The 27,822-nt window shown below is 43.3% G+C and overlaps 2 protein-coding genes across 3 annotated transcripts in view; one reads left to right on the plus strand and one right to left on the minus strand.

Annotated features, from left to right (window-relative positions):
* On the minus strand, nt 1–27,427 carry LOC127070090 (dexamethasone-induced Ras-related protein 1). 2 transcript variants are annotated; one of them, XM_051007949.1, is made up of 7 exons: nt 26,808–27,427; nt 16,998–17,384; nt 9,964–10,250; nt 8,461–8,618; nt 2,517–2,706; nt 2,193–2,403; nt 1–1,982 (listed from the first exon to the last, which is right to left on the minus strand). In XM_051007949.1, the coding sequence occupies exons 2-7, from the start codon at nt 17,037–17,039 to the stop codon at nt 1,770–1,772; spliced, it is 1,101 nt and encodes a 366-aa protein (XP_050863906.1). In that variant the 5' UTR covers nt 17,040–17,384; nt 26,808–27,427; the 3' UTR covers nt 1–1,769. The 2 variants fall into 2 exon arrangements, with proteins under 2 accessions (XP_050863906.1, XP_050863897.1); XM_051007940.1 differs by lacking the exons at nt 16,998–17,384; nt 26,808–27,427 and adding an exon at nt 25,045–25,591.
* LOC127068129 (myocardin-related transcription factor A) overlaps nt 1–27,822 on the plus strand; it is a 182,446-nt gene that overhangs the window by 1,038 nt on the left and 153,586 nt on the right. The window lies entirely within an intron of this gene.

The raw sequence follows: 27,822 nt of genomic DNA on the forward strand, positions 1-27,822 counted from the left end.
TTGGAGAAAATGTTTTTATTTCATACAAAATGCAAGCACTCACGCGGACGATCGCGATCGGTCGATTCTTATTCTTGTCTTCCCTTTTTTTCTGTTCTTTTCTCAAACTCGTACACGGATCGAATCTGAGAATCGCAAAGTTTTCTTGCGACATACACATAAATGCAAGATATGTAGGTGTATACAGTAAGCAGAGTAGATAACAAGTATCTTGGATCTTCCAGGTAAATCGGTTTCTCCTGTCTCGCTTGTATTACTCCTACGCGTACCAAAACGTTGGATATTTTCGATCGAGAGAAAAAATCAATTTGGTATCTCGAGTTTACGGATCCTTTTTGGGATCTTTCTTATCTCAAGAGCAGGACTGTTAACGCGTTTGATACGTTTGATCATTTTTGTGACACGTAGAAAAATGTTCGAGTTCACCGGACGATCCAAGTTATCTTATTTCCTTTTCTCACAAACATGTGTCGATTATATGAAACCATTAAAACGTTTGCGTTTTATATTAGATTCTTTATATGTAACACAGAATAATACAAACCATATTCTATGCCTCGAGGATCTCCATAAAATTACAGATGCGGATGCGAAAGTACGAGAGTCGAGCGTCGACGACGAAACGAAACGTAAGATACTTACGTCGAACGGATATAGAAAGGGGCGAAAGGGAACGTATATTTATAGTAGAGCGAGAATCGAGATTATAACGTAATCGAGACGAATCGAATACGAATTATATCCGTCGTTTTATTCGAAGCGGACATCTCTAATGCATTCCTAATTGTTATTTAATCCCTTCTAATCGAAATATCTTTGGCCATTGTTTTCTGCGCGACGAACAAAGAGTGCAAATTTTCTTGCGTCGAGTAAAATAGTTGCGCGGTGGTGGCTATCTAGGAAAAATCTTTTATACGCGTGTACGTGTGTGTATTCGAAATATTTGACGCAGTGCGTGTGTGTCTGTGTACTTTCGTGTTAATATACAGAGTGGCTCGGCAATCGTAGTACTATTGAGAAGGGGACGATTTCTCTTGAAAAAGTCATGGAGCCCGTTCTCGGTTCTATCGCGAATGTTAATCCACCGTGTATGTATTATTATATCCATTATCGTTATCTATTTACACGTATACGGTAATTGGTTCACGTCGGCTCGACGTCTATAGTAAAAAGAAACTCCCCTCGGATACATTTACTTTTTCTTACTCTTCCTCCGAAACAAAATTGAGAAACATTTTGGACTTGCCCGATTTCTTTGACTTTCATCCTTTTCGATTCTATTCGAAGATCATGATTTAATTAAAATAATACGAAGTGCGCTCTTAAACTTCTCCGAATTACAAAGCGATTTTCTCCTCTCTCTCGCGAGAGAACGTACTTACTTACTTACTTTCTCGAACGCTTTTCTTCGGATTATCTCGCTTTCTCCCGTCAAAAGAGACGAAATATTCCGTTTGTTCTTTTTTGTTCTCTCTCTCTCTCCCCTTTCTTTTTTTCTATTTTTTCTTTTTTTTTGGCGTGCTCATTATTATTTTAATCAGGCATAATATTACCTTCGACACACTACGTTAAATACACTAGTGCTTTAATTAATTAAGGCGAGCAGCGTGGTCGGTTTTCCTTTCGTTTTACATTGATCTCCTTCTTTTATTATTTATAATTTGCGAATATCCTTTCCTGTTAAGCGATCGTTCTTTATTCAAAGCTTTCCTCCCATCCCCTTTTCCGACGTAATTTCGATCGTAATTTGGATTAATTTCGCGCGAGTATCACTGTATAGAACAGGTTCTGCCGACTTCGGACGATCTCAAAATGATTCTCGATCCCGGTGTGTTGTTTTCGTTTCCAGCCGCGAGCGAGCACGTCTTCGTTCGCATGATCATCAGGTCCGTCCTTATGCTGGGCCGTCGCACGTTAGGCGCCACGACGCCGCAGGCGTCGCTTAACCGACGCTTTATGCTCAGAGTTGCCTTGTGTTTTGGCTGCGGACAAAAGTTTCTTACTTTCTAAAATGCTCGTATGCTTACGCTTTCCCTTCTCGAGAAAAACATAATCGTTAACGCGAGTTAAACGTCGAATAAAAACGTACGTGCAATTGAACGAAGGTGGATATTGAAAGCAATCGATCGTACGGATCGTAAATAATTCATTTCGAATTTTGTCAAAGCTCGGAATGAAAGATTAGTCGTTACCTGCGAGGGCGGTAGCATGGTAGGCGAGCCAAAAGTAAGAGGAACTTTTCTGTGATGATTCGGTGCCATTTCTAGGGGTAAGCCGGCTACGACGAAGAGCTGATAGAAAAGTTCGTCCACGTGGTAATTCCGTTTAGCGGAAACTTCGACGAAGACGCAACAGTCGTCCTGGCTCGCGCAATACTCCTCGGCTTCCTCGATCGTGACGCTTCTGAAACAGAAACGGCGCCGAGGATACTTCATACTTTAGCCCGATACTTCCCGTACAGCCTTTGTACGTATCCAGTATCCACGTTATACTCTTTCTACACGGATAAAACGTACTTCGTATCCTTGTCGCATTTATTTCCAACAATGACCATGGGAACCTTCAGACTGTAATGACTCTTGCTTCTACTTTTGGTCGCTCCTTGGGCCGCGCTCATCTTCGTCTCGATGATCGCCTCTCGCAATCTGATCGCCTCCTCGAAAGACTCTCGGCAGTCCATACTAAATACCACCACGAACAAATCTCCTGCAAAGTCACCGAGATAAAAGTTCAACTTGAGAATTATATCGGTCGGAACGCGCGTGTCCGTTCGCTTGCACGATACGCGAATCGAGATTTACTTCCTACTTTGTAAAAAAACGTCGCGATAGGTCGAGGTCAAAAATATACAATAACAATAAACGGAAGAGCCGATCGATTATTTCTCGCTTTGGTGAACGCGAAAGGTCGTGTTCGCGACTTTTTTGTGCGCTTGAAATGTCAACCGTTGAAAGGTTCTACAGTTCGTGCTAAACAATATACCTGCTTATAGAACACGCAGATAGCTGTATCGTTGATGCGCGTTTGATGCAACTTTACGGTTTTAAAGAAAGACCTTTTAAAATTTCATCAAAATGCAAATCGGAATTTGTCAGGGATGTATTAAAAATGCTTTCGTTGATTATTAATATCCACCGAATCCATGCGTCGCTCGTTTTATCATCGCCCGATAAACTCGCTACGAATTTTTCGTTAGAAGCAAGGACGTGATCGGAAATTAGACGATTACAAAATTTTCGATCCTGATTGGAACGTTATTCGTCGAGTATAAGCCATCGTCGGAGCGATGAATTTTCAAAGCTCTTTTGAAGAATCACTTCCTCGAGAGAACGTGAGTTCGTACAAGTTCTTCGTAGGATCGAAGTATCGCGATTGGCCTGGTTTTTCCTTTCTTCGGCTGATTAATATTCAAATCCTTTCGACAGAAAGAAAGCCACGCTCCGGCGATATCCGAAAGAACTCAAAAGCGACGAAGGATTTTAAATCGTCCAAGAAAAAAATTTCTAATCCACTAACGAAGGGGTTTTCCTTTTTTTCTGTTCGAATTAACATGTTACGTTTTGCAACTTTGCTAAGTTGCCTTACACATTGAGTACGCCGAGACTAACGATTAAAATTTGTTATGCAAATGTCTCTTGCCCGATGTTCTCTTATATAAACTGCAAAAGAAGTGTGATCGGTAGGAAGGATAAGCAACGTTTACAGGGCAACCGTTAACATTATCAACAACAGCAACGCCTCGTTCTTGGTCTTTGCTGGTTTTGAGAGGAGCTCGAATTTACATAGATAGCACAGCCTGACTAATTATTCATCGTGCTCTTTCTACTTCGCTCTATCGCGATAAAAAAAGAAGAAAAAAGAGAAAAGGAAAAGAAGAAAAATGTAAAAACTCGTCGATGAATAAATACTTACGGCTTTTTGAATCTTTCACAAAGTCCTTTTAGAAAATTTCGCGATCGTTTGGTCGAAGGTACCCGATGTCGATATTGCCAATGATGCCACCTCGATTAAAAATTACGCGGTACGTGGATTAGCGCGAGAAGTTTACGAGATTGATGGTCTTACTCGAATGTAAAGCTCGCACGAGAGTTTTCTATGGCGAACGAAGTTGACGTCGAACAGGTAACTTTGTGTTTAGAAACTGTTGCGTCCTACCAAAAGTGTAATTAACTCGAGCGAACTACTCGATGTATAAATCGAGGTCATAATAAAAAGTTCCACGTTGTAAGAATTTTTCCTTGACTCTATCTTGGAACCTTCGATCGAACGATCGAACGATCGAACGATCGAAAGACGAGAACGAATTAGCCGGTAGCGGGATTCGCGGAAATTATATAGTTGTTCCTTTTCAAGGCAGTCTCGCGATTAACTTCGTTAATCGTCGCCCGTTTCCGTTCGAATCTATGTAAAACTGTCTTCCGCACTATTTTTTCTCGAGCTCGGTAAAAGCACGAAATATTTTTAACCCCAGGAACTCCCTTTACGAGCTTTTACGCTGTTTCGAGCGCATAAAGGATTCAACAATGTAATTCAAAACGATATCGTAGCGCATAGAAAGGTCTGGCTAAAATCAGCCGTTTCTACTGAACCAACGGGGCCAGAATACGATCGGAATATAGTCAGACCTTTGCTTCGACTATATCCAGTTCTCGTGGTTAGCACACACGTAAATCTCGCTCGGTTAACGAGTTTGCCTGGTGGAGGATACGATTATCATCAAAAATTTGCTACGAATGGCTCGGACGGCTAACATAAATTTACATTCGTTCGCATATCTTTGCGAAAGATCGAAACGCTTGCGAATTTCGTGCAACTATGGCGACTGCACGACCTGACGAACGTCGAAAAGATTAGTCTTTAGTCGAAGACGTCCTTCTTCTTGCCTTTTAACCTAATAAATCCCGTTGCGGTCTCGTTTCCGTCTCTCTCTTTTCTCTCCTGGCCGCTACTCGCTTCGTTTTTTTCGCCGCCTCGAACTTCCGTCCCTCCGTTACAGCGTCGCCCCTGGAACGTTTTATTTCTGAGAAAGCTCGCTACCTAGTCCCCTTTTCGCTTTTCCAGCTCCTCTCCTTCATTGTCTCGAACGATGATGTATCCGTCGGGTATTATATCGCGAAGCACGCTTTCTGATTCGAAAAAGGAATTCCCTTCTCTCGCACAGTCTCCATTGTCTTTGAATTGGGGTCACCGTTCCAGCGTTTGCGTGCAAACGCATTCCGTGCCCCGGACACATCTGACGGCTGTCGCCCATAGGTATTTATATACGTATACATATGTATATTCCTTGTATACCCGAGAAAAAGCATCGCGAGTTTACCTTCGTACGATTGAGTTTCTTCGTAGTCCGAGAACACCGGCAAGTTCGTGCCGTCGTTCTTCGAGCTTTTCGACGACATCTCGCGCGTTTCTCAGGATTTATGCTCGCGTAATCGTATATCGCATAAATGCGCTATATTTTTATTCGCGGGACGAATACGGACTTGTTAGTTATACATTCGTCGTATACGTATACACGTAGGTACTTATTTACGGTAGTCCGCGTTTCAGTATTTGGCCCCAACTCGTTTTATGAAATGTCGTTCGCGCTTTCGTAAAGCTCACCCTCCGACTTTTACGATCGTCAAGTTTCACAGTCGAATCGTTTTTCAAACATAACCGCTACGAGTCGCTTTCCGTATTATCGTGTTCCGGGGTATCGGCAGTACTCTCGCGGAATATCGATGCTCGTTTCTAACGCGTAAGACCAGTTCCTTTGGGCGAGTGTTTCAATGAATAACGACCTTTGACGAAAAAACCTTTGTAAAGAAAGAAAAACGGAAAAATATAGAAAAGAGAAAAGGAACAAGGGAGAAAGGAAAAAGGAAACATCGAAAACGGAATACGTCGAGAACAAGATCGATCTCGACGCAACCCCCGACGTACCTATTCGTTTCGGCTTTCTCGTTAGGATCGAGCGCGAGCGACCTCGACCTCGCGCAAGCCGATTAATTTCAGGAAGGGAAAAAATGCGAGTCGGTCGGTTGGGAACGATATGAAATGCGCGTAGCGAAAGGTTCGAAAGGGGTCGAGAGGGACCGACGTTTTCCTTGACTTCTAGGTCGGTCACGCATGCAAATTTGATAATTCATCGGAGTGACATGTGGAATATCACGTGGTCGTCATGTCAGGTCTACCATACACGTGATCGTCCCTGCTTCACCTACCATTTATCACTGCTCGAGCCGGAATGATCAATACGCGTGCACGCGGTTGTGCACTCGGCCTTACATGTTGCGACCACGCGGACCCAGCGTGATGCGATGCAATCTTACGATTCGAGAGAGCGAAAGAAGAAAGCGAAAGGGAGTGAAACGAACGAACGGACTAATCGTAATCGCGTTTTATCTAAGGAGAGAGTGAACTGCATTTTTTAATCCTTCCGACCGTATCTCGATTTTACGACGATCTTCCGTAGTACATCCAAACATGAAACATTTATTTTATTCCCGAATAATTTCCCAGAAATTTGATATTACGAGAGTTCACTGCTCGAAGCGTATCACCGACTGTTTATAAATTATAATCATACATTTTATATCGAATTATGTATCCCATGCGGTAAACGTATTATTGTTACTCACGCGCGTTTGGCGGACTCATTGCTTTCCGTTTCCATGCACCCAAAATATCGTTACACATTTACAATATTCTAAACAAAACGTTCTGACGTTCGTACGGGATATATCGTTGCTAAAAACAGAGTGCAAAGGTAGGACAATCGATTTGTCGAACGAGTGCCGTGGTATCGAAAAGAGAGGGAGGGATGGACGGAGGGCGGGGAAGGGGGAGGGGGAGAGCGCGTCGATTTTACATAAATATTGGTTTTTTCTATGTTGTTTGCCCCGTTCGAGCAAATATCTTTGCTAGACCGATAAGTGGTAAGATGAACGATTTGAAATACGGAAAGGAAGTTGGGTCTTTACGTGGTATTCTTAAGGATCTATCGTAGATAAAAATAGGGGATGTTGAGGAGATGAAGAAGGAGGTAGGAAAGCGGATAACGCCACTTTTCTCTCGGCGCTTATACTCGGCCCTGTCCGTTCGTCCATTTCAGTTTAGTGGCAGCATCTTTTCAAGGATCTTCGACGTTTCGAGAGAGCGAAACCTTCTTCTTCTTCTTCTTCTTCTTATTCTTTTCATGCCGATGCGCGAATCCTTTATCGAGTTTCATTCATTTTTCCGATAGACTCGAAGGATTCTTGAGATCCGGATTCAACGAGCGCGCGCACACAATCGCATACGAGATACGAAGAACATTGGCCATACCTTAACCGCCAATCGCCGCGTTGCTCAGTTCGGATCTCATATCCGACACGGACTACGGGGAAACATTCGAATAACGGCGTCGTTCATGGAAATGTTTTGTAGAATTTTCCTAGATATTTCGAGAATCGACGTACACGCGACGATATTGCGACTGCACGGCTCCGCCATAAAATCTAGGACGCCTGAATACGCTCTGGAACTTCTCCTACCGCCTTTGCGTTTGAATAAAAGCTCGCGTTTCGTGCACGCGCAAATAGACGTCACGATCTCGAGTCTTCGCTTCTTTTTGATCTAATTTTCTAATCCGAAAAATGCATTTGTGTTCTCTATAAGCCGATATAATAATTCTATAATTCCAAGTCCCATATCCATCGAGATTACGTCGAAGCATGCCACGAAATACATTTGTGCTTTCCGTTCGACGAAGCGCTGGGTATTATCTATATATGCTTCCTGCTAGATTCTACTCAGATACATATGTACGTACATATGTACATATCGACAACGTAATATTAATGTACACCGTAACACAGTTTAAACGAGTAAGCTTACAAGCTAATAAGTTGGATCGTATACGATACGTAGCTTCGCGTAACAAGTTCGCTCGGCAAGATATGCGACGAGCCGCGAATGTAAAACGTCGACGAAACGAAGAATGGAACTGGAATTAACTACCAGTTAACGCTTCCTTGGAATTTGTATTTAGTTTTTAATCGCCCGCGAGCGATGCGTCGAGAAAGCATTTTTTAATGGGGATTTGTAAGGGGAAAAAAAAAAGAACAAGAAGAGAAGTTTAACGAAAAAGGAATCGATCGGTTTTTTCGTTTATCCAAAGATGGCCGTATATAAAATGTAAAACGTCCTAGATATAGCCAAGCGATGACTCGTCATCCCTGTTTTTATCGGTAATCTCGACTAATCCTGCTATGAAAATTTGAATGTCTCTCCTTGGAAACGGTGTTCCCACGGATCATTGAGATAACGTCGGAAAGTCGAGGCAGCTATTGTTTCGAGGTAATACGCCACTGAATCTCGCTGTACGAAATTCCCGTTACGTTCGAGCTGCAAGCGAAAGTCGGCGGGAGGGTCGTTTCGTAAGTGGAGAACAAAAGGCGATGCTTTATCGTCGCTTTTCGTCCTGCGACTGGGACTTACCGGTTAGGAAGGATAATCGTCGCATGGCAGGAAAGGGATGGTTTCCGCTGGTGTCCAAGAGATCAAGCTGATGCACCTCGCCTCTGATTCTATAAAGCTTCCTGTGGAAATCCTCGATCGTAGGGGTGTAACTCTCTTCGAACTTGTTGGATAAAAATCTAAAACGGAATATTCCCAAAATTTCAGATCATTCGATCGATATGCATTAATAAAACCGTCCGATCTGCGCAACGTACATTATCCTACATCAATCTTCATCTCTCACTCGTTTGTCAAAAACAATAGACTCGAGTTTCCATTTTCCACGATTGAAACCGTGTTCCCCTCGATCACGATTCTCACCGAAACGAGTCGCGTAATTACCCTGAAATTAGGGAAATTCACAGAGGCTCGACTGGGTCGCGGTTTGTCAATTTGACGTAACGAATAGTCGCAAAGGCGGAAATGAACAGCCTTGCCAAATACGAAATTGGCTAAGCTCGCTTCGACTATTTCGAACATCTTTTTATCCTATCGCTTATACGCATATGCGTTTATTATCGCGATCTGTTCGTTTCGATCTATTTACCCGACGAAACATATGAAACTTATCTCGTTGTAACGGTCAAATGTATTTATCACTTTCTATTTCTCTGCTCCGTTTGTCGATAAGACACGTTTATATCGGCGGCTTTTGACAGCGATAATAACGACGGACGCGATTTGTATGCGCGGAACGTATGAATTGGTGGCTGTGTTAACGCGATAATACAGCAATAAGGAAAATGCGACACAATGCATAGCGGAATATAATTTGCATCGATAAATGCGATGGATTAATGGAATAATATCGTTCTCACGTTATTAGCACTCGCTGAATGCTTTGCGCGTTTCATTTCAATAACCGATCGCGAAGAATCGGATGCTACGCGTATGGAAGCGAAGAGAGATTTGTTTGAAAAGGATATTCCGAAGGAGGAACGAACGAAACATTTCGTACGTCCTCGATCACTCTTACTCGTTTCGTCAATTTTTGATACGTCGGATAAAATCGCGCGTCGATGTTTACTCGTACCCGAGAATCGAGAATGAAGAGCGGTTAAATAGCCCTCGTAGCGTCGACGCACGTATCTAGCGAACGGAACTCTAAGGGCAGATTCGAACTTCTCCATCCAACTAGGCGATCTTAGAAAGTTCAGTAAAAGTCGTTAGATCGCGTCGCTCGTGTCTCTCGTTACCTTCCTAGCGAGCGACGAGAACATAATGCTTTAATTACGCTCGTTGCAAAGCCCAAGGGCTTTTTTTATTTTCTCTTTCTCTCATTCGCTACCGCAAACAACGGTCGAAGATGTAATTCCCTTCGAGTGTAACGAGCTTTTTTTTTTTTTTAACGTGTAAACGAAAACGCTCGGAACTTAATCCGGTCCGTATAATTTCGAACAAGGGCGTTGCCGTCGTAGGCTTTGATCGTAAGATAAACGTAACTGGATGAAAAGCAAAAATCCTTCCAAGGGATAGAATTACCGTGCTACAATGGCGGTCTTGCCGACCCTGGCGCTACCGAGCATGACGAGGCGATAGCAATTGCGTGGCGGTGGTTTGCAGGCATCCTCCTGCGAGGACGTCGAGGCAGGGCTGGGGCTAACGGTGATGGGAAGGATGCCATCTTCGGCACCGGAGGGCCCCTCCAATTCGGGGCCCGCTTGTGCGCCTCGTCGACCACGATTGATCTTATGCTCGGTCTCGTCGATCGTATTTCCGCTTCTGCACACCCTCTCCACGCAGCAAAGAAGTCGGCGGCACGCCTCCAGCTGCAAAGAACACGAAATAAGGGGGCAAATCCTTTACCTTGAAATTCTTTCGCTCTCGAAGCTCGAGAGTCACGATTCGAAATATTTCCATGTAGAAGTGGATCTCGCTTTGAAATATTTCAGGTATGGCCAGAGAGAGAGAGAGAGAGAGGGAGAGGGAGAGGGAATCTTCTTCCGTGATAAGCGAATTGAGAGAATTGAAGGAGCATCCTCTTTCGAGAGAATCTAAGCGTCTTAACGCACCACGGAATATGCTAACCAACGAGAGAAGGTCGGCCCTTCTATGAAGAAGGAATCGTTTCGATTGCTCTTTTCATTTTGTAGAACGCCTCGCTCTAATAATTTCACGATTGAATCGCTAAATTATTTTTAATTACCCGCCGAAGGATTTCGGTCGCGACGGTATTTCTAGAATTTAATATCGCAAGTTGCGTTCTCTCTCTCTCTCGCAGCATGGTTGCCCTCTCTCTTTTCTTCTTGCTCGCTGTTTTTCGTTCTCTCTTTTATTCCACTCGAAAAAAGCAGGAGCGTTTAAGTTTTACCGCTTACATCTTTTCTTTTTTATGAAGAAGCGCGATGAAAGCTAATAGATTATAGCTCTTGTAAAATCGCGAGATCGTTCGCGTTTATGTGCGAGAAATGCGGCAAGAAACGTAACGTTTGACGCACGTCCCGTGGATTACGAAATTATTAGAATGTCGGTAAAACAGAAGAGAACCGTTATTGTTCCGTAATAACACTTTAACGCGCTCGATTACGGGCGTGGTTCGCGTTAATTAACAATTTCACCGAGACGAGCAAAACCATCTGTGATGTTCCGTCGAGAGCTTCGTTATCCCGTTCAACGTGCGTTGCGCTTCAACGGATTAGTAGATGCCTCTGGCCATTCACGATAATCAAGTTACGATATTGTGATTTTAAGGAACAGCCAAGACTTTGACGTAAGGTTAACTTCAACGCATAATTAACAACGGAACAGACGGTAGAAAGCTTTCCCGAATAGAACCCAAGAAGTAAAATAACAATACGATTTTAATGAAACGAAGAAGCGACATCGAGAGATATTATCGATTGTTAAAAGGGACGGTAGGCTGTGACACGTTCGTTGAAAGGCTGTTACTGAATTCGAGGATGCGAAGTTGTCGCTTCTGGACGAGCCCTAGACATTCGCCAAAGATAGATCGCGGGTAGTCCATTTTAGAACGAGAAATTCACAGATGCGACCTACTCCCTATAAACCGAGAAATAATGGAATGCATTAAAGCTTCTCCAACGGTCTGTATTTCATTCTGAGTTTCTAACAGCGACGCGAACGATATGTTGCGACAATTGCGATCGCTACGATCGCGTCGTTCCTTTAGCTATTGGTTTTCAAAACTCTCGGAGTCTCTCTGTTCGCTCCTACTCGCGTATCATGTTACGACGAAAGAGCATGTGTAATAATAGCGCCTGTTACAATTATAATCCCGATGGTTCGTTTGGCGAGAGCCTCGCTTCTTGCCTATTGTACGACAGTTCTCTGAACTATCGATCGTCTTCCTCTATTTCTTTTTCCTCTTCTTCGATAAAGCTACATCGGAACTCTCTTGTATTCCACTCTCGAGGAACACGTTCCTCACAGAACGTCCGTATAAAACGCATTCATCTTCTACCCTATTTGTGCGAGTCAAGTGACAGTCCGTTTTTACGAATATAAAGAAGGAAAATAAAGTTTCTATTATTTCTTTATCTCTTCTCACTTTTTCTTTTTCTTTCTAATTAAGACAAACTCATCTTCGGACGGTATTCGTTCTCTCCCTCCCTCCCTCCCTCTCTCTCTCTCTTCCGAATAAATATTTATAAGACAATTATTTTATAAGGCGAGAACCGGACAAAAGTGATTTATTATGTTTGAGAACTGTTGTATAATCTTTATCTTACGGATGAAAGAGTTATTTCTCTTCCTCCCTTTTCTCCTCTTCAGGCGGTTATCGTCCATCGTACTTTTTATTAGTAATAAAAAAGTGTTACTGTTAAATGGCACCATGTTTTGCCCCGAACATATCCGACCGGAATACCCCAGTGTTATATTTGCCACTCGCCAAAGTACGAGGGATGCCTCGGTATAAATATTTAACGATTGAACAACGTCCGTGTCTATCGCATAAAATCCGTACTCGTTCCCCTTTTAACGATGTCAAATGCTTAAAAGAATCTCATATTTATTGGTAATAATGTGCGTGAAATAAATTGGGTTGCGGTTATTGCATCATCGAAATAATCCAAGTTCTCGTGGAATCAACGAGGCGCGTCCAATTCGAAAAACGTACGAGGTTATAAAAAGTAAAACGCGTAACGCGAAGACCTACGAGAGGACAATCAGAAGGGCCTTTCGCGTAAGCGACGAGGCAAAGTTTCGTCGTTTATGAAGGGTTTAACGATGCTCGACTCGACTCGATTCTCGGCTATAAATTAATTTGATAAAGCGAGAGAAGGTATCGTTTCGCGTGTTCTACGTATACACCTACCGAAATACGTATGTATGTACGCACGTAGCTGGTAGATATTCGATGAAACGCACGCGTTGCTCTCGCGTGGAACGCGCTAATTAAGAACTTTGTTGTAGAAGGAAAATTGCTGCGTTTCGTACGTACGTAGGTAGCTAGGTAGGTTGGTAGCTAGGTAGCTAGGTAGGTAGGTTGGTATCTCGCGCCATAGAAAGATCGCTTTGTAGTTGGCCGCTAATTATGGTATAGCTACGCCCCGGTCAGAATTATATCCTCTGGAAAGCTCTTGAAAAATATCGCCGAGAGTATTCAAGACAGAAGGATACTCTTGGTTTCCAAGATTACCTCGTTCCGTTGCCATTAGCGCAATTTCCTTCGTGAAAATAATTGTATTATTCAGCGTGGAGAATAAGCGAAGGATACTGGCCATCACGAAAGACAAAATTTAAGTTAAGACGAGATCGTTCGATCATATTTCTTCTCTTTCCTCTATCCCTTTTCTATATTCTTAACCACCTTCATCTCGTTCAACACGCTCGAATTAATCTTTCGCGTTTCGTTCGATCGAGACCTTCAGCATCTCGATGAGATGTAAAGCTGGGATTGAATTCCTTTTGTTCGTGGGCATTATCGTTCGGCTCGAGATTATTTAAAATGCCATTGTACTTCTTCGTTTACCTCCGTGTTAAGAGGCAGCGGCTATTTAAGCGCAGACTGAAATGGTTTTGACCGAATCTGAAAAGGAAATCGATTTTCGGGGATTCTTTTTATCTTTTAGGGTATCCGTCGAAACAAAGATACATCTCTCTCTGTATTTTTCGTTTCGCAAAGATATTTTGGAAAGGTGAAATATGCAAAATCTCCATTTTGTTCGGTTTCAATCGCAGTGAAAAAAATATTGACGTTTAGGCGAATCGAATCTATCGCGGGAAACAAAAAAGACAACAAATTAAAAAAGATCGGGTCGAATAGTCTCGATCACATCGTATCGAGAGTGCCAATCGTTACCTTCCATTTCATCTCGGTAAACGAAGCGTGGAATCGCAAAGAGAGATTCTTTCGACCCTTACGATTCCGAGAGAGGAAAACGTTCGTTCCATCATGCTTGGATTCGAAAAGAAAGGGAATAGAAAGAAAACGAAAGAAAGGCCAAAGAGTTAGTTCGTCGACGTCTTGAAAGCAGACGGAAAGAGTATAAGTCGAGAGCATGCGTTTGCTTAAACACGGTAAACGTCCGTACAAAGTCTTCCTAAACAAATTTAATCTCGTCTTCTTGCGAGCCTCGGGACTGTTACGGCCTCCTTTTAGCCGTTTCATTCGCTGTGACATTTCATCCTCTTTTGTACTCGATTACCTTTCCTTTTATCTCTATGATTTAGATCCCAAACTACTCTCTCTCTCTCTTTCCTTTTTATCGTCGCTACTGATTCGCCTGAAACATCCGATCCTTTTAATGTCTCGGAACGTCTAATGAAACACGTTATTCAATTACTTCTCTCTCTTAAAGATCGCCAAGCTCTTTCGTACGAGAAACGATGTTCGAAACGAGATAGACAAAGTTCGAAAAAGTATCTCGTTGATCCAAAAAATGGGACATAAACACCTCGGATGGGACTTAAACTTTGAAAATTTTCTCGTGAGAGACCTAATCGTGTGGGAGGAATGCTGCTCCTTTCGTTCGGAGAACGCTTCAGAAATTTGATATAAGAAAAAAGACGGCATTGACGCGAGTTCTCGGAAATAAGGTAGAAGTGAAAGAAGAAGAATTTTGCACGTTGTGTTTAGGTTGTCCTAGCGAGAGTTTTATTGAATTTTATTGTTCGCAGGCAGACGGTCCGTGTCGCTCGTCGTATAAGCCGACGAGAAGTTTCTGGTGACACTAGGTACGTTAAGGAAAGAAGAACGGAAGAAAGAGAGAACAATAGAATTTATCGTCCTTTTATATATATGTGTGTATATGTATATATATATATATATATAGATAGAGAGAGAGAGAGAGAGAGAGAAAAGAAAGCAAATAAAATTTCTTGAGCAGGATAGGTGACTCTAAATGTAAAAACAAGATACAAAGAGAACTATCATCCATTATATTTAGATTTCGTGCCTATTTAAAAAACTCCACGTTATTTTCCCGAGGCCGTGCTACGTTCCGAGTCGGTTAAACGTGACTCAATTATGACTCGGCGCGTGTACTCATAAATTGAGTCGGTGATTAAATTTTGCCATCTCTTCTCCTTGCCGTACCTTTCCTAAATGAAAAGCAACACTATGTGCATCGAAAAACGTGTCGCCGACAGCTCGGAGTAATTAAAACGCATCGCTCGCGCGAAACCGCGACGAAACGTCGAATTTCCGCATTGCGAACGATTAATAATCGCATGCGGTACAATTCGAAGAAAGAATAACGAGCGCGCTCCGTGGAATAATAATTAGATATTAGAAAACGAAGTAAATAAAGCCAGATTATCGTTGCATCGTTTACTGTTCGCGATCGATCGTCTGTTACGAGATTGCAAATTCATTCGATTTTCACGGCTTTGCTCGGTAAGAGGACTTTTACGCGGAAAATTGAAAAACCGAAAAATTATCGAAGGAACGTTGTTCCTATATCGATGTTTCGATCGGCCGGGATTCAAACGAGCGTCCACGTTTGCTATTTCGCGCTATTCGAGATCGAATCAAGCCAGATTCGTGCCGTGCGCGGAAATTCTTCGCGAGCACGCGTAGCGTATCGCGCGTAGTAACGTCGTTAGGTGAGATTCGCGAACGATTGATCGGAAAATCGTCGACCCAGAAACGTGATCAGCTTGGAAAATTCCTTTCCTTTTGGAGATCATTTTTTTACATCTTTCCGTTCTCTCCCTAGAGTCATTTTGGAATGATCAACGCGGCCCAGAGCCACGGAAAAATGGCCTCGTAGTCTAGCACGAATTTATGGTACATAAAAACCAAGGAGAAAAATATTCTCTCTCTTGAATGGCGCCGATAAAGTGAACGTTTCCGTAACGTCGACTTACTTGTCTTGCGCATTTTTTTTCTGTGTGTGTGTGTACATACATACACGCACACGCGCGCGCACACACTTTTTATTTTTTGAGATATTAATGCATTCATCGAATATTTCGTTATTAGTACATATCGCGTACATCAATTTGCACGCATGAAATTCTTAGGTACCGTCGGATAAAATATTATCATTCGACTATTCGAGGAACTTTGATCGATATTCCATGAGATTCTAGCACTGAATTAGCTCGAGCATAGTAGCCCTGGAGAATTAAATTTGTCGAACGAGACCTCGAACCTCCTCGTATTGATCGGTGACCATTTTGATCTGGAACATCGACTTTCCTGAAAGACCTCTCGAACTTGTAGAGCGCTGAACTGATTTAGTTTTTTCTTTTTAAGCTCAAGGACAATCTTGTCCATTCTATCGACATACACGAGTCTAGAAATTCTTTTAGTTACGAAATCCAGAATGTAATTCTCCGTCTTTGATATTTATAATTCCTCGTTATCGCGTGTCTTGCTACAGTTGGAAGGGGATTTAGTAGAGCTGTTTAAACGTTATCCTCGAGAACGATTAAATAGATCCGTTACGATTCCGAGAGTTTCTTCCTTCGAGCATAATAACTTTTCCCAGCGAAAAACATGTCCCTCGCTTACGAGCCACTTGTAATTTAATTGAAAGAACGAATAACGTTTGATAAAAATCCTAAAATTCGTGATCTCTGTGAGGAGGAAATTGATCGGTGAGGTCGAGGTCAGCGAATAGGCAGAAAAAGCAACTGGAAAAGTTAACACAGGACGTATGTGCAAAGAGGAGTAGATGGGTCGTCGTACACAGCCTCAGGAACGATATGCAAATTGTACTGGGAAACAGCAGCGAGTTAGCAACCGAGAAAGCCTCGTGCAAACTGCCGAGGAAGGCACGCTTATCTCTTATCTTTCCTTGTCCCTCTGGCGAACGAGCAACGAATGGTCTGCCGAAGAGCCAAAGAGGATTTGCATCCAGGGTAGGCCGTTCGAACGGACGTTAACGAGCGTTCCGTGATTCCTTATTCGATTATAATGTACCGTGCGTTTCTTATTTAACCAGATCGAAAAAAGGTCTCCCCTTTTTCTCCTCTCTTTCTCCGTTACTTCATCCTCTTGATTCGTGCATTTTTCGCCCATTGGAATAACGTCGAACTCGTTTAACTTTCCTAAATTTATCTCCTCTTCTCTTTTCGTCAAAACGAACTTCCATTCGATTCCTTACCTGTTGCTCTGATAAGCCACGGAAATTCCTTGGCACGTCCATTCGCGGTTATCGATCACCTTCGCGCCGCAGATGAATCTCGATGGTACGTTGCTGTTGTTGTGTTGCTGCTGCTGCTGCTGCTGCTGCTGCTGCTGCTGCTGCTATTGCTGGTGGCAACGATATCGATCGATTCGGTCTGTCTCGCGAACACGGATCGTGTAACGAGCGTATACACACTACATTTACGACTATCGTTGTAAAATCAACGATAGACAAAGGGATCGTAGAGTTGCTTAGTAGCTTCCTCCGAACGTGGCTCCTCCTTCTCTCCTTCTTCGTTGACATAGAATAACGTTGGAACATGCCCCTGACTACTCCGACCTGTACGCGGTACGTTCTAACGCGCTGTAAACAAATTGAAGATGTTGCGACTGTTCGTTAAACGTTATAATGACGTATAAAGAACAAAAAAGGACTAAAGAAGAAAAAGGTGAGCAGGGGGAGAGAGAGAGAGAAAATGAGAGAGGCAACTTTATTGATTTTACGATGAGCACGCTCGAAGAAAAAAGGCAGGTCGTCGACACGTGGACGCGTACCATAGTCGCGTTAAAATTAAGAGAAAACAAAGGGTGGCACGAGAAGCGGATTATTCGGCTTAAACAATTATTCGCTCGGTTGTACCGTTATACGTAATATATAGATATATACTGCTATACAATATATCATATACGTGCGTATGGTCGTGAATGGCACGATCATACGTAGAAATGACAGGGCTGGTCTTTCGTCGTTATATCACAGCTTGGCATACTCTCGATAATGTGAAGTTTAATCAAGCTAAGCGGATGTACCTGTCAATTCTTCCTAAATACGTGCATAACGATGGAACGACACAGCCTCTCCCTTTCCGTTATGCTGCGAAACATGCTTACGTAATTATCCCGTTACTCCGATAACCCACCTATATCTTTCTCTGTACGAATCGAATAATGCGAAGCAGGTGGAAGGTGAACCTTTTCCCTATCGAGCTGGAACTGACTGCTATCTCATCGGATTAGATCATCGAACGATGTCAATCTCAAAAAGACACGTGCCGCGTAAAACGTTCCGAAGGGAATATGAAATTTAATTATTTACGATCGTTCGTTCGCCTCCGATTTCTGTGCCTGTTTTTCGGAATTTCTGTCGCTCGGAGTTTAATCGACAGGTACACGTACGCGTCAACAAGGCTAACGCGGCTCGCTTTTACCGTCGAAAAGCTTATCTGCGCTCTTAGGATACACGGGTTTGCATATCGCGTATCAATTTATATTTCGACGAACCGGTTTCAAGGATCCGCGTAGATCGATTCTTGAACGATACTTCGATTGATATCATTGATAATTCTTATCGACGTCGACAGTTTCTTTTCTTTCTTTATCTTTTCTTCTTTTTCGTTCGCTCGCTTCTCGATTTATCGTCGCGCTAGTTATAAAATCGAAAAGAACTCTGCCTGGAGGTACAGTGTTCGTGTTTATCCGTAGGTAGATGCGGTATGTCGTAGCAAGGAAAAAGCCGGCTCCAAGAGTGTATATAATTACGAGACACCTAGCGATCGTTCCGCCCTATTTAATCCTAGGCTGCTTCGACTCGTAACCCTTTTGCCGACGGCGATCCGCGCAGATATCGTCGGAGAGACGTAGTACGTGAAATAGACGTCGGTGTTCGGGAGCGAAGAAGAAATCCCTGCAGGCTGAATGCATCTCTTTTCTCTCTATCTCTCCCCTTCCCTTTATTTTTCCGTTTGTTTCGTTGGAAGAGACTCGATAAACTCAATGTTTCGAACGAGTTAAATTCCCGAGATTTTACATAGCACGCGTCGGCTACGATTCCGTCTGTATATACGTACGTGTACGTAGAAATATACACATATAAATACATATGATGTAGATACGCGAGGCCGATTAAGTTGGGCTTTCGATGTGGCCTTCGACGATCGATCGATCGGTGTGGATGTTGCCGTTTCTCGGGCCCCTTGAGTATCGCCATGAGTTGATCGTATATCTTCGACGTGCCTATGAACTACGTAGAGAAATTCATTGATATACTTGTACCTACACACGTATGTAGCACGTAAGAGATAAAGAAAACGAAATTGAAATTGCATCGGAAACTCTCCATCAACGTTTGTCACTTGAGATTAACTTTCATAAGCGACGGCATCGTGCGAGTTCTTACGGTACGATAATCTCAAAGCACCTTTGTCACTGAAATTCCGAGGATCCTATGAAAAAAGGCAAATCTGCCAAGATAGGGCTACTTTCTCTATGCGGTAAAAAAGACGTTCCGTCGATATCGTTGTATTCTTCGATATAATCCTCGAGCCGAGTGGAGTTATGAAAACGTAAGAAATAATGATCGTTCTTGCCTGACAGCTTGATAGACGAGGAAGATGGATCGATTAGGCCTATTTTTCTTTCGCACGCGATACGAGTCTAAAAATTTACTTTATCTCGCCGGTTTACGATCGATCTTCGTAACTACACGATTAAATAGATACTTAACGCGTGAAAACAATTGCGATATCTGCATAAATATAACGTACTTATCTCTCTCATTGGATATTCACCGATCACGGTAATTCTCGACGGCGAGACCAAGAACGTTGGTTGGAACGTGATTCGTTTTATGACGATTTAAGGAAGCAGGGAGTCACGCGTATGCTCGCGTTTAAAGACGGATTCTTCGAAGGATCGCAAAAGAGTAGTTTGTATCTCGACTTTCATACGTTCCGCGAACGCGGCCGATAGAGGAAGAGTTTTTATCTCGTCGTTAACGTAATTTCCTGTGTCAAAGGGAAAAGCTCGTATAGGTCGTGTTCAACGAAAGGCACGTTCGCATCGGAAAGTTACGTATTTATTTTGGCTCGGAGCACTTGGCAGCGTGCTTCCCCTGCTTTTTAACCGCTTCGGTAATTACTGGAACCGCGTAACGTGGCTCTGGTCGATGCTTTTACGTTGCTGAGTCAACTCTCTGAGACGCAGCCATCGCCGTTGCCGTAACAAGACACTGCGAATTTAACACATTTTCCGTATTCGTTAGCAGGTAAGGCTTAGTCGATTCTACTACACATCTCTTACCGACTTTACGCGGGATTAGCTAACTTTTGGCTAATCCTAACTATCTCCTCGATTTAAGATAACGGGACAAATAGGAAGGAACAAAAAATGTATCTTTTCTTCGAGATACCGGTTACAAACTACCGACTATTTTTCCTTAAATATCGAAAGAAACGAATCCTTCGAGAGGTCGTTAAATGGAACAAAAAAGTCCATTTTCGACTACCTAGCTCCTTTAACGAGGAATTTGGCCCAAAAGTCCGCTCCATTTTGAAATTGGATCTACCTGTTATCAACATGGGGCGTAATGAGCTATTTTTCTCTCTCTCTCTCTCCCTCTCCTTCTCCCTCTCTTCCTCTCTCTCTCTCTCTCTCTCTTGGCACAGTATCCGAGTGTTTAGCTTAGCAAGATGAAATGCTCGGTCGTATTCTCGAGCACGAGTGCTTTTGCTTGCTGGCGTCATAATCTGATTGTCCTCTGGCCGACGCTATTTCGCTTGGAAGTTAGCTCGGACTACCTTAGCGGGCGGTCGCCGCAGTTGGTGCTCATCGACGGTTTAATAAGCGTTCGATTTATGAATTTATTAGCTGAATGCAATTATTAAGGCGTACTGTAGACGCTCGATAATGTCATTGCGCGGTGCAGTGACTAATTCGAACACGGACTTTTCTGAAGACACAAAGTGACATAAATTAAGGTACAAAGATGGGAAAACTTTATAGCCTTCAAAGTCCGACGAAGTGCATCGACTTTTCTACGCTCGCTAAAGACCAAACTCTATAAGATGGACATTAACCGATGTCCTCTAACCGTCGCATAAACTTCAACTAACAATGGCCGCGCGCGCGTAAACTTCAACAAACGCGCACACCCACACACACCCACACCCACACACACCCACCCACACACACACACACACCCGCCCGCACGCCTTTCCTTTAATCGGCTTAATACGTCGTCGACATTCGGCTTCCTTCTCGAGAAATATGTTATCGATTGAGAAACGATATTCGACGAATGGGTGGCTTTGCGCGATGCCGCAAATCATGTATTTAAACGTTGCATTATTCTCGTTCGATCGTTATTTCGGTTAATCAACTTGCAGCTACGGTGAATTCGCGCTCGGTTTCGAGCATAAACGTACGGTACGGTAACGGTAAACGTATACTAAACGTACAGCACATTTGGATTATTTGATGCTCGTAGGATCATTAAACGACAACGGCCGTGTCGCGTTGTAAAAATGAAATGGAAGAGAAGAAATAGCAAAAGTGTCTCTTCCTTCGAGGGTAAGAACATGAAAAGAATGCATTAGTTAATTTCCCAACAGCGAGAGCTTTCGAGAAAGATGTAGTCCTCCGAAAGAAAAGTCTTTCGAAAGAATATTCAATGGCGTATGTATATATGTATATGTATCTCGTTGAAAGACCGATGGAGAAATGCACGGCGTTATTCCGGTAGTAGCGAATTTACGAATGCGGAGAAATGCGGAGCGTTATACCTCGAGTATTCCACTACAATCCGAGGTATTCCAGGATTCTACAGATCGCAATGAGCAGACCTTTCGCAATCTTTATTTACTCATCTCGAGACTTGTGCTTCTCCGTATGTTCGATATCCATCCCTGTCTCGCATCGATGCTCGCTCCTACCAATAAAATAATCTATTTCTGCCTCCGTGCAGCAAACTAAATTGAACTCCCCGTGTTCTCGTATCTCTCGTGTCCGAAATTCGATGGAACAAATATTCTATACGCGCACTTTAAATCTTAATCAACACGACCGTCAATGTTTCCACAGTTTGAAATAAAGAAAGATGCAAGAGAGCCGAACGAGGACGGCCGGGTACTCATTGAATTCCTTGGCGAGGAAGAGAGAAACAGAGAGGCGAAGAAAGGTGCGTCTCGTTAATTAAGCGAATTGTTCGGTCTTCTTCGTTGATTGGAAATTGCGATAGAATGGGATCGGGCGCGGCGATGCGCGTTTTCCCAGATGCCGCGAAAGGGATCTTCTTCTCGGTCTCGCATGCGAAGGTAATAAGATCACGCTGGATCGGGAGAAAGAAAGAGAGTGAGAAATCTCTTTCAGCTTTGTCCTCGGCTTTCGAGTCTGATCACCGATCGAGCTAGAGAGACGGGCACGATTCCGATCTCGAAGACCTAAACAATTTCTCTAGGCGTGCTCGGATTACAAGGGCGTAATTCAACTCGACGCGAACTTTGACGAGTTGATTCGAAGGGTTCGCGACGAGCGCGGAAATGTTATCTCGTAAATTCGAGTTCGTAGAGAGTCTCGGAGAAGATTTATCGCATAACTCTCGATCGAGAAGTCGTTTCTGGGTACCGAGAGGGGAAAGTCAGAGAGTTGAGTTTCGGATCGAACGTCGCACTATGCGACGAGTATTTAGCTGGGGAGAAAGATAGATGGATAGATGGATAAAGAGAAGGGAGAGACCGAAAGCGTTACACCCCATTAAATTATTGTCACTCCGACCGAAAACTCGTGCACTTCTCGTGCAGGACTACCGTCGAGAGACGATGCACAAAGCACGTTCTCACAGAGAAGGCTGTTCGATGTAGCGAAAGAAATTTGACGTCTATGGATTACCGATATGGAAATATGTCCTTCTTCAACGCGGACGTAGCCCCTCTCTTACCGAAAAAATGTTCGATCGTTTCGCGAACGTCACGATCCTCTTTCTCGACGAAAAATCTTGGATCCTACATTGCGAGCACATCCCTCGAATAACTACGTCATGTAATTTAGGCTGGAGCCGTTTACCGAACTATCATTAACTTTTAACGCGATATCTTTGATCTCGATAGTCGCAAACTAGTTTGCAGTCACAAGGTACCTTGGAATCTTGCAGCGTTCGAAAATTTGCTCTTTCGAGAAGCGTAGCACGTTTCTGACGTTTTTTGACGTATTCACATACGAAACTTGACTCGTCTACATCGAGAACATGCTGGCAGCGACTCTTCTCTCTCTCTCTTTTCTCTCTGTCTTGTTCTATACTATTCCACTTTTTCCCATGATACTCTAAGAATACTTTTAATACTTATAATCCGTCTAGATACTTTTCAGCGATTTTACAAATTCGTATCGTGTAAAAGATCGAATAAAAGACAAGAGAGAGAGAGAGAGAGAGAGAGAGAGAGATTTCTCGCGTTAATGGGCGACGATATAATTCGATAGTCGTGTTCTTCGATAAAAAAGACTACTCTTAAAAGTTTCTACCGAGAAGAAGAAAAATAAGAATATAAAAAGCAGCGATAGACTGCTTCTAAGAGACAAAGAGAGGAGAAAGAATTTTCCAGAAAGACGGTTAACGAGATATCCTGTATATTCGCTCGTGGAATTTTCTCATATCACTGTTTGCAATGAGATAATCGATATCCCGTATATGTCAAAGAATTGACCACTCTACGGTGGAGGAATGTATAGATCGATCCGGGTAAATAGTTGGAGTATATATAATTTCGAAGCACGACGTAGCGCGAATTTTATTTCGTTCGATTGCGAATGATTCGACGATAAAAGTTCTTTCGTTGTCGAGCGAAATATAGAAAATTATTCGTCGATCGATGTTCGCCGATATCTCCTGCGAACGCGCTAAGCTTCGAGTAATTAGGAGCGTTCGCGAAAATGAGAGAACGTACGTATACGTATATCGGATGCGTTCCGCCCTCCATACCGTCCGTGGTGAACGAGAGTCAATCTGCTTATATCGTTTACCGATATACATATAAGTAGATACATGGTTATATATATGTGTGTATTGAATATGTATATATATATGTATATATATACTCGATGTATATATATGTAGATGATATAATGCACACACGGTCCGTGGTACGCGCGCATGCTCGCGTATCCTTGAAATCCACTAGCCAAGCCGGAAGGCACGCAAAGAATTTCCAGCCTAGCAGAGATCAAAGCACTTCGGTTATATGGGAATAGCTTGTATACCTTTTTAGACTACGCTCTATTATCCTATTATCACCTTTCAACGTTACCTCGCTATGCCGTTGTTCGCTATTTATAATGAATCGCAAAGTCGTGTTTCCAAGAAAGCCCCGACTCAAAGAAGGTTCCGTTTAAGCGTCCCTTTTCCTAGAATTTATCACTTAGTTTGGTTCGTAATAACTGAAAACCGAAAGTTCTGGGAAAGTTTACTGCGGTATAACGACCGAACCAAAATGATGAGTTCTCGCGTTCGCGACGTTTCAACGGGCGATTCGATATCGGTCGGTCGTGGTGTCCGCATATGGTGCCCTGCGAGTCTCTCTATTCGCACTTCGCTCCGAGATTTAAGATAACGTATGTACCTACATTGAAAGCGGTCCAAACTAAATTGGAGCTTTCGATTGTACCACTCTTGATACATGACTTTATAAAATGGATAGGTTGAATTCGTTGAGTCGTGAAAAATATCCCCTCGGGATTGTCGGACGTTTTACTTTCAATATTTACTGGAGAATAAACAGATTCGCAAAAAAAAAACTGCTTTGGTAAAAATTCGTTGCAGCTCACTCTATATATCCTTTCATCGATCGCGTGACTTCGACGAGCTTCTCCTTTCTTCGAGGGGTGATAAACACTTAACTGCATTCTAAATAGACACGGAAACTCGACGTGACTACGTTTGTTCGGCCGTGCAACAAGTCGGATTAACAGCTGTTCCGACGGAGCGCGCTGGCTTATAGGCAACGCGCTGATATGGCATTCCTATTTGGCACAAGTCCAACGCTCCTTTCCAAACTTCCTTTCTCTTTCCCTTGAACTTAATCGCTATATTTACGAATTATTCGACTATATCGTACGGGCTGGTGGTTAATCTCGCGTGAAAATGTACTCGCTTTTATCGATGGAAAGATACGAAAGGAGCGAAAGAGAGAGAGAGAGAGAGAGAGAGAGAGAGAGAGAGAGGGAGAGAGAAATTTCGTTGATTTTTATCTACGTACATACAAATTCGAATGATCTCGTTCCTGTCTGTCTCTTGCGGCGACAAAATCGGTAAAATAATAGGAAGGATAGATATAAAGCATCTCCGAACGGTATTACTCCTTCCTCGGGAGCGGCAATAACGCGATCAAGGGGTGACGAACGCGTTTTACTTAAGCATACGGACGGAGAAACTATCGGATTGCAAACTTATCGCTTCGGAGCGGAATATCCTACTGCTACTGCTGCTCCTGCTGCCGGTATTGCTGAGTAAGTAGAAGATCGAATTACAGGACGACGATCCCTCCCTGCAGGACATCCGTGAGGATACCGTCGAACGGATATTTCAAGTTCGATCGGATGTCTTGTCTCTAGTTGACTTTAAAGGAGGATTCATTTGCGCCCCGTCTCTCCTTTTACCTTCTTTTTTCCCCCTTTGTTGGAGATAAGACCAAAGAATTCCTGTCTTCTATTATCCGGCAGGTACAAACACTCGATTCTTTTCAAACTCTCTTTTACTTTCGAACATCGACATAGTTTGTAATTTCCTCCGCTGCTCTTGTATCGAGCCGGAGCTTGTCCCGTTTCATTTCTTCTCCTCTTCTTTCGTCCTATGTCTTTGCCGTTGAGACGAAATTAATCGAGGATTGATAACATCGATCGGAATATCGAGATTACGTTAGATCCGAGAACATTGCAGTCGCAAGAATTATTCCGATTGATCGAACAAAGGTACGAACCAGCAAGGATTTTTTTTTCCTTTCCTTTCCGCCAATATTGACCGTAAACCATATCTTCCTTTGAATCCAAGTAATAAAAGGCCAAGATTCCTGTCATTTGTAAAAACGTTTATATTCGACTTGTTTGAAGGATCTTGTTTGAACTAACGAAATGCGCAAGATAAACTTGGAATTGTATTACGATAGGTCGGATAACGATGACGAGAAACGTGACTTTTCTAGGGGTAAATCGTTTTCTCGTAAATCGTGGGAGCGAGTCTATATCGAATCCGATCGAAGTCTTGGAGAAAGCAGCTCACGCTGGTAATAAAAGAGGATCCATCGAATTAGAGTTCTTAATAGTCGGATAGTTCGCTCGCTGCGAACGCTTTTCTCTCTTCTTTCGATATCGTTCTATCGACGGTATGTTAGCGGTGAAAAATATCGTTGCCGAATAACGAAATATATTTTTCGGCAATTTCTCTCTCTTTGCTTTTTTTAGTAGCTGCTTCGAAACGAAGCACGTTTAGAAAAGTTCTATCGTGACCAAGTTTTGCTTCAAAAACTCGTTAACAACTGTAGACAGTAAGAGTTATCTCATGGCCGTTATAGAAGGAACGATCTTTCATCGTCTCACGACGATCGCGAAAAACCATTCCGCAGTTCGATAATTTTTCAACTTTGTTTCCTCGTTGACGTCCACGTAGGTTCTTTGCGAGAAAGAGTTTTCTCCCTTACCTGTATAAAATTCAAGCGATACGTACCACACACGCCACAGTAGAGAGTCGCCGAGAGAATTCGAGTACAAACGTGCGCGTAATAAATACGTCAACAAGTAGAGGAGCAAGTAGACGAGCGTATGGAGATCGGATCTATTTTATAAAATGATGTCACGAACGAAACGTTTCCACGGTATTTCGTCGAACGATCGTCGAGCAAAACAGAGTTTATCGTGTATTTATGTTACGTAGATGAACGCTATCGAGCGTGTTTTAAAGGATCCTGCTCTTTCGAGTGGTTTCCCGAGAATCTCGTGTATAAAATACATCAAGATTGTTACTCACCTCAGGAACGTTGTCAGAGCGTAGCAGGACGAAAAGCGTTTGAGCGCGACCCGAGACATGCACGCCTGACGTTCAAGGACCCGTGGAAGGTCCTCTCCGCCAGTGCTCTCTCGTTCTCTCTCTCTCTCTCTCTCTCTCTCTCTCTCTTTCTCTCTCTCTCACTCTCTCGTCCTTGCACGCACGCACACGCACACGCACACGCACACGCACGCACAGACGAAGTTGCGCGCACGCACGACCCAGACGCAACGCGCAGTAAAATGCGCTTTCCCTTCAAAAGAGCATCGACCACCGCTCGTCCTTTTCCCGGACTCGTCGACTTTCCTGTTGTACCGAACTCGTTTCCTTCATTAATCGAAAGTGTGCGAGGGCTGCGTAGATTGTAGCGACACGCGATTCACCGAGGACACGAGGTCTCTGGTAGTAATGGTAATGGTGGTAGTAGTAGTCGTAGTAGTCGTAGTAGTCGTAGTAGCAGCAGCAGTAGTAGTAGTAGTAGTAGTAGCAGTGTAGTAGTAGTAGCAGTGGTAGTAGCAATAGTACGTAAGAACGTGTAAACTATCGTCCAGCGGTCGCAAGAAACGACGAAGCGACGCCGGTGCGAAACGCTGACTGAACCACTGGCCAAGGAGAAGCGAACGCGAGGGGTGCTCCGAGCTCCCTCCTACCTTACCCTCTTCCTCTCATCCCTTCTTGCCCTCCCTCCAGCTTCGCGTACACACGCCACGCAAGGAGGCACCGGCAACGATCCTACGATCCTGCGCGCGGTCGACGAGCGACCGAGAGAGCACGGCTTAAGCCACCCTCGCTACCTCGTTACAGCCTCCCACCTATATCCTCGATTTGTCATAACTTTCCGATCATTTTTACTTCCCGCCGTTCTCATTTTGAATAAATGAAACAAAGGCACAAATCTCTTTATGAAGTTCGATCGAGAGCTTAACGGACGACAAACTTTTTACGTGCGTTCGTTATCCTCTCTTCGATCGTTCTGTGACGTTAATTGGGATGCGAG

This window comes from Vespula vulgaris, chromosome 1, assembly GCF_905475345.1.
Source record: "Vespula vulgaris chromosome 1, iyVesVulg1.1, whole genome shotgun sequence".
Classification (NCBI taxonomy): Eukaryota; Metazoa; Arthropoda; class Insecta; order Hymenoptera; family Vespidae; genus Vespula; species Vespula vulgaris.

Excerpts from the sequence above, each read along its gene's own strand:
- LOC127070090 (XM_051007940.1), bottom strand. The coding sequence starts at position 25,128 with ATGCTTTATATCTATCCTTCCTATTATTTTACCGATTTTGTCGCCGCA. Across the intron at positions 2,707-8,460 it reads ACGATTATCCTTCCTAACCG|GAGATTTGTTCGTGGTGGTA; the intron begins GTAAGTCCCAGT and ends GTGACTTTGCAG. Across the intron at positions 2,404-2,516 it reads AAATGCGACAAGGATACGAA|AAGCGTCACGATCGAGGAAG; the intron begins GTACGTTTTATC and ends TTTCTGTTTCAG.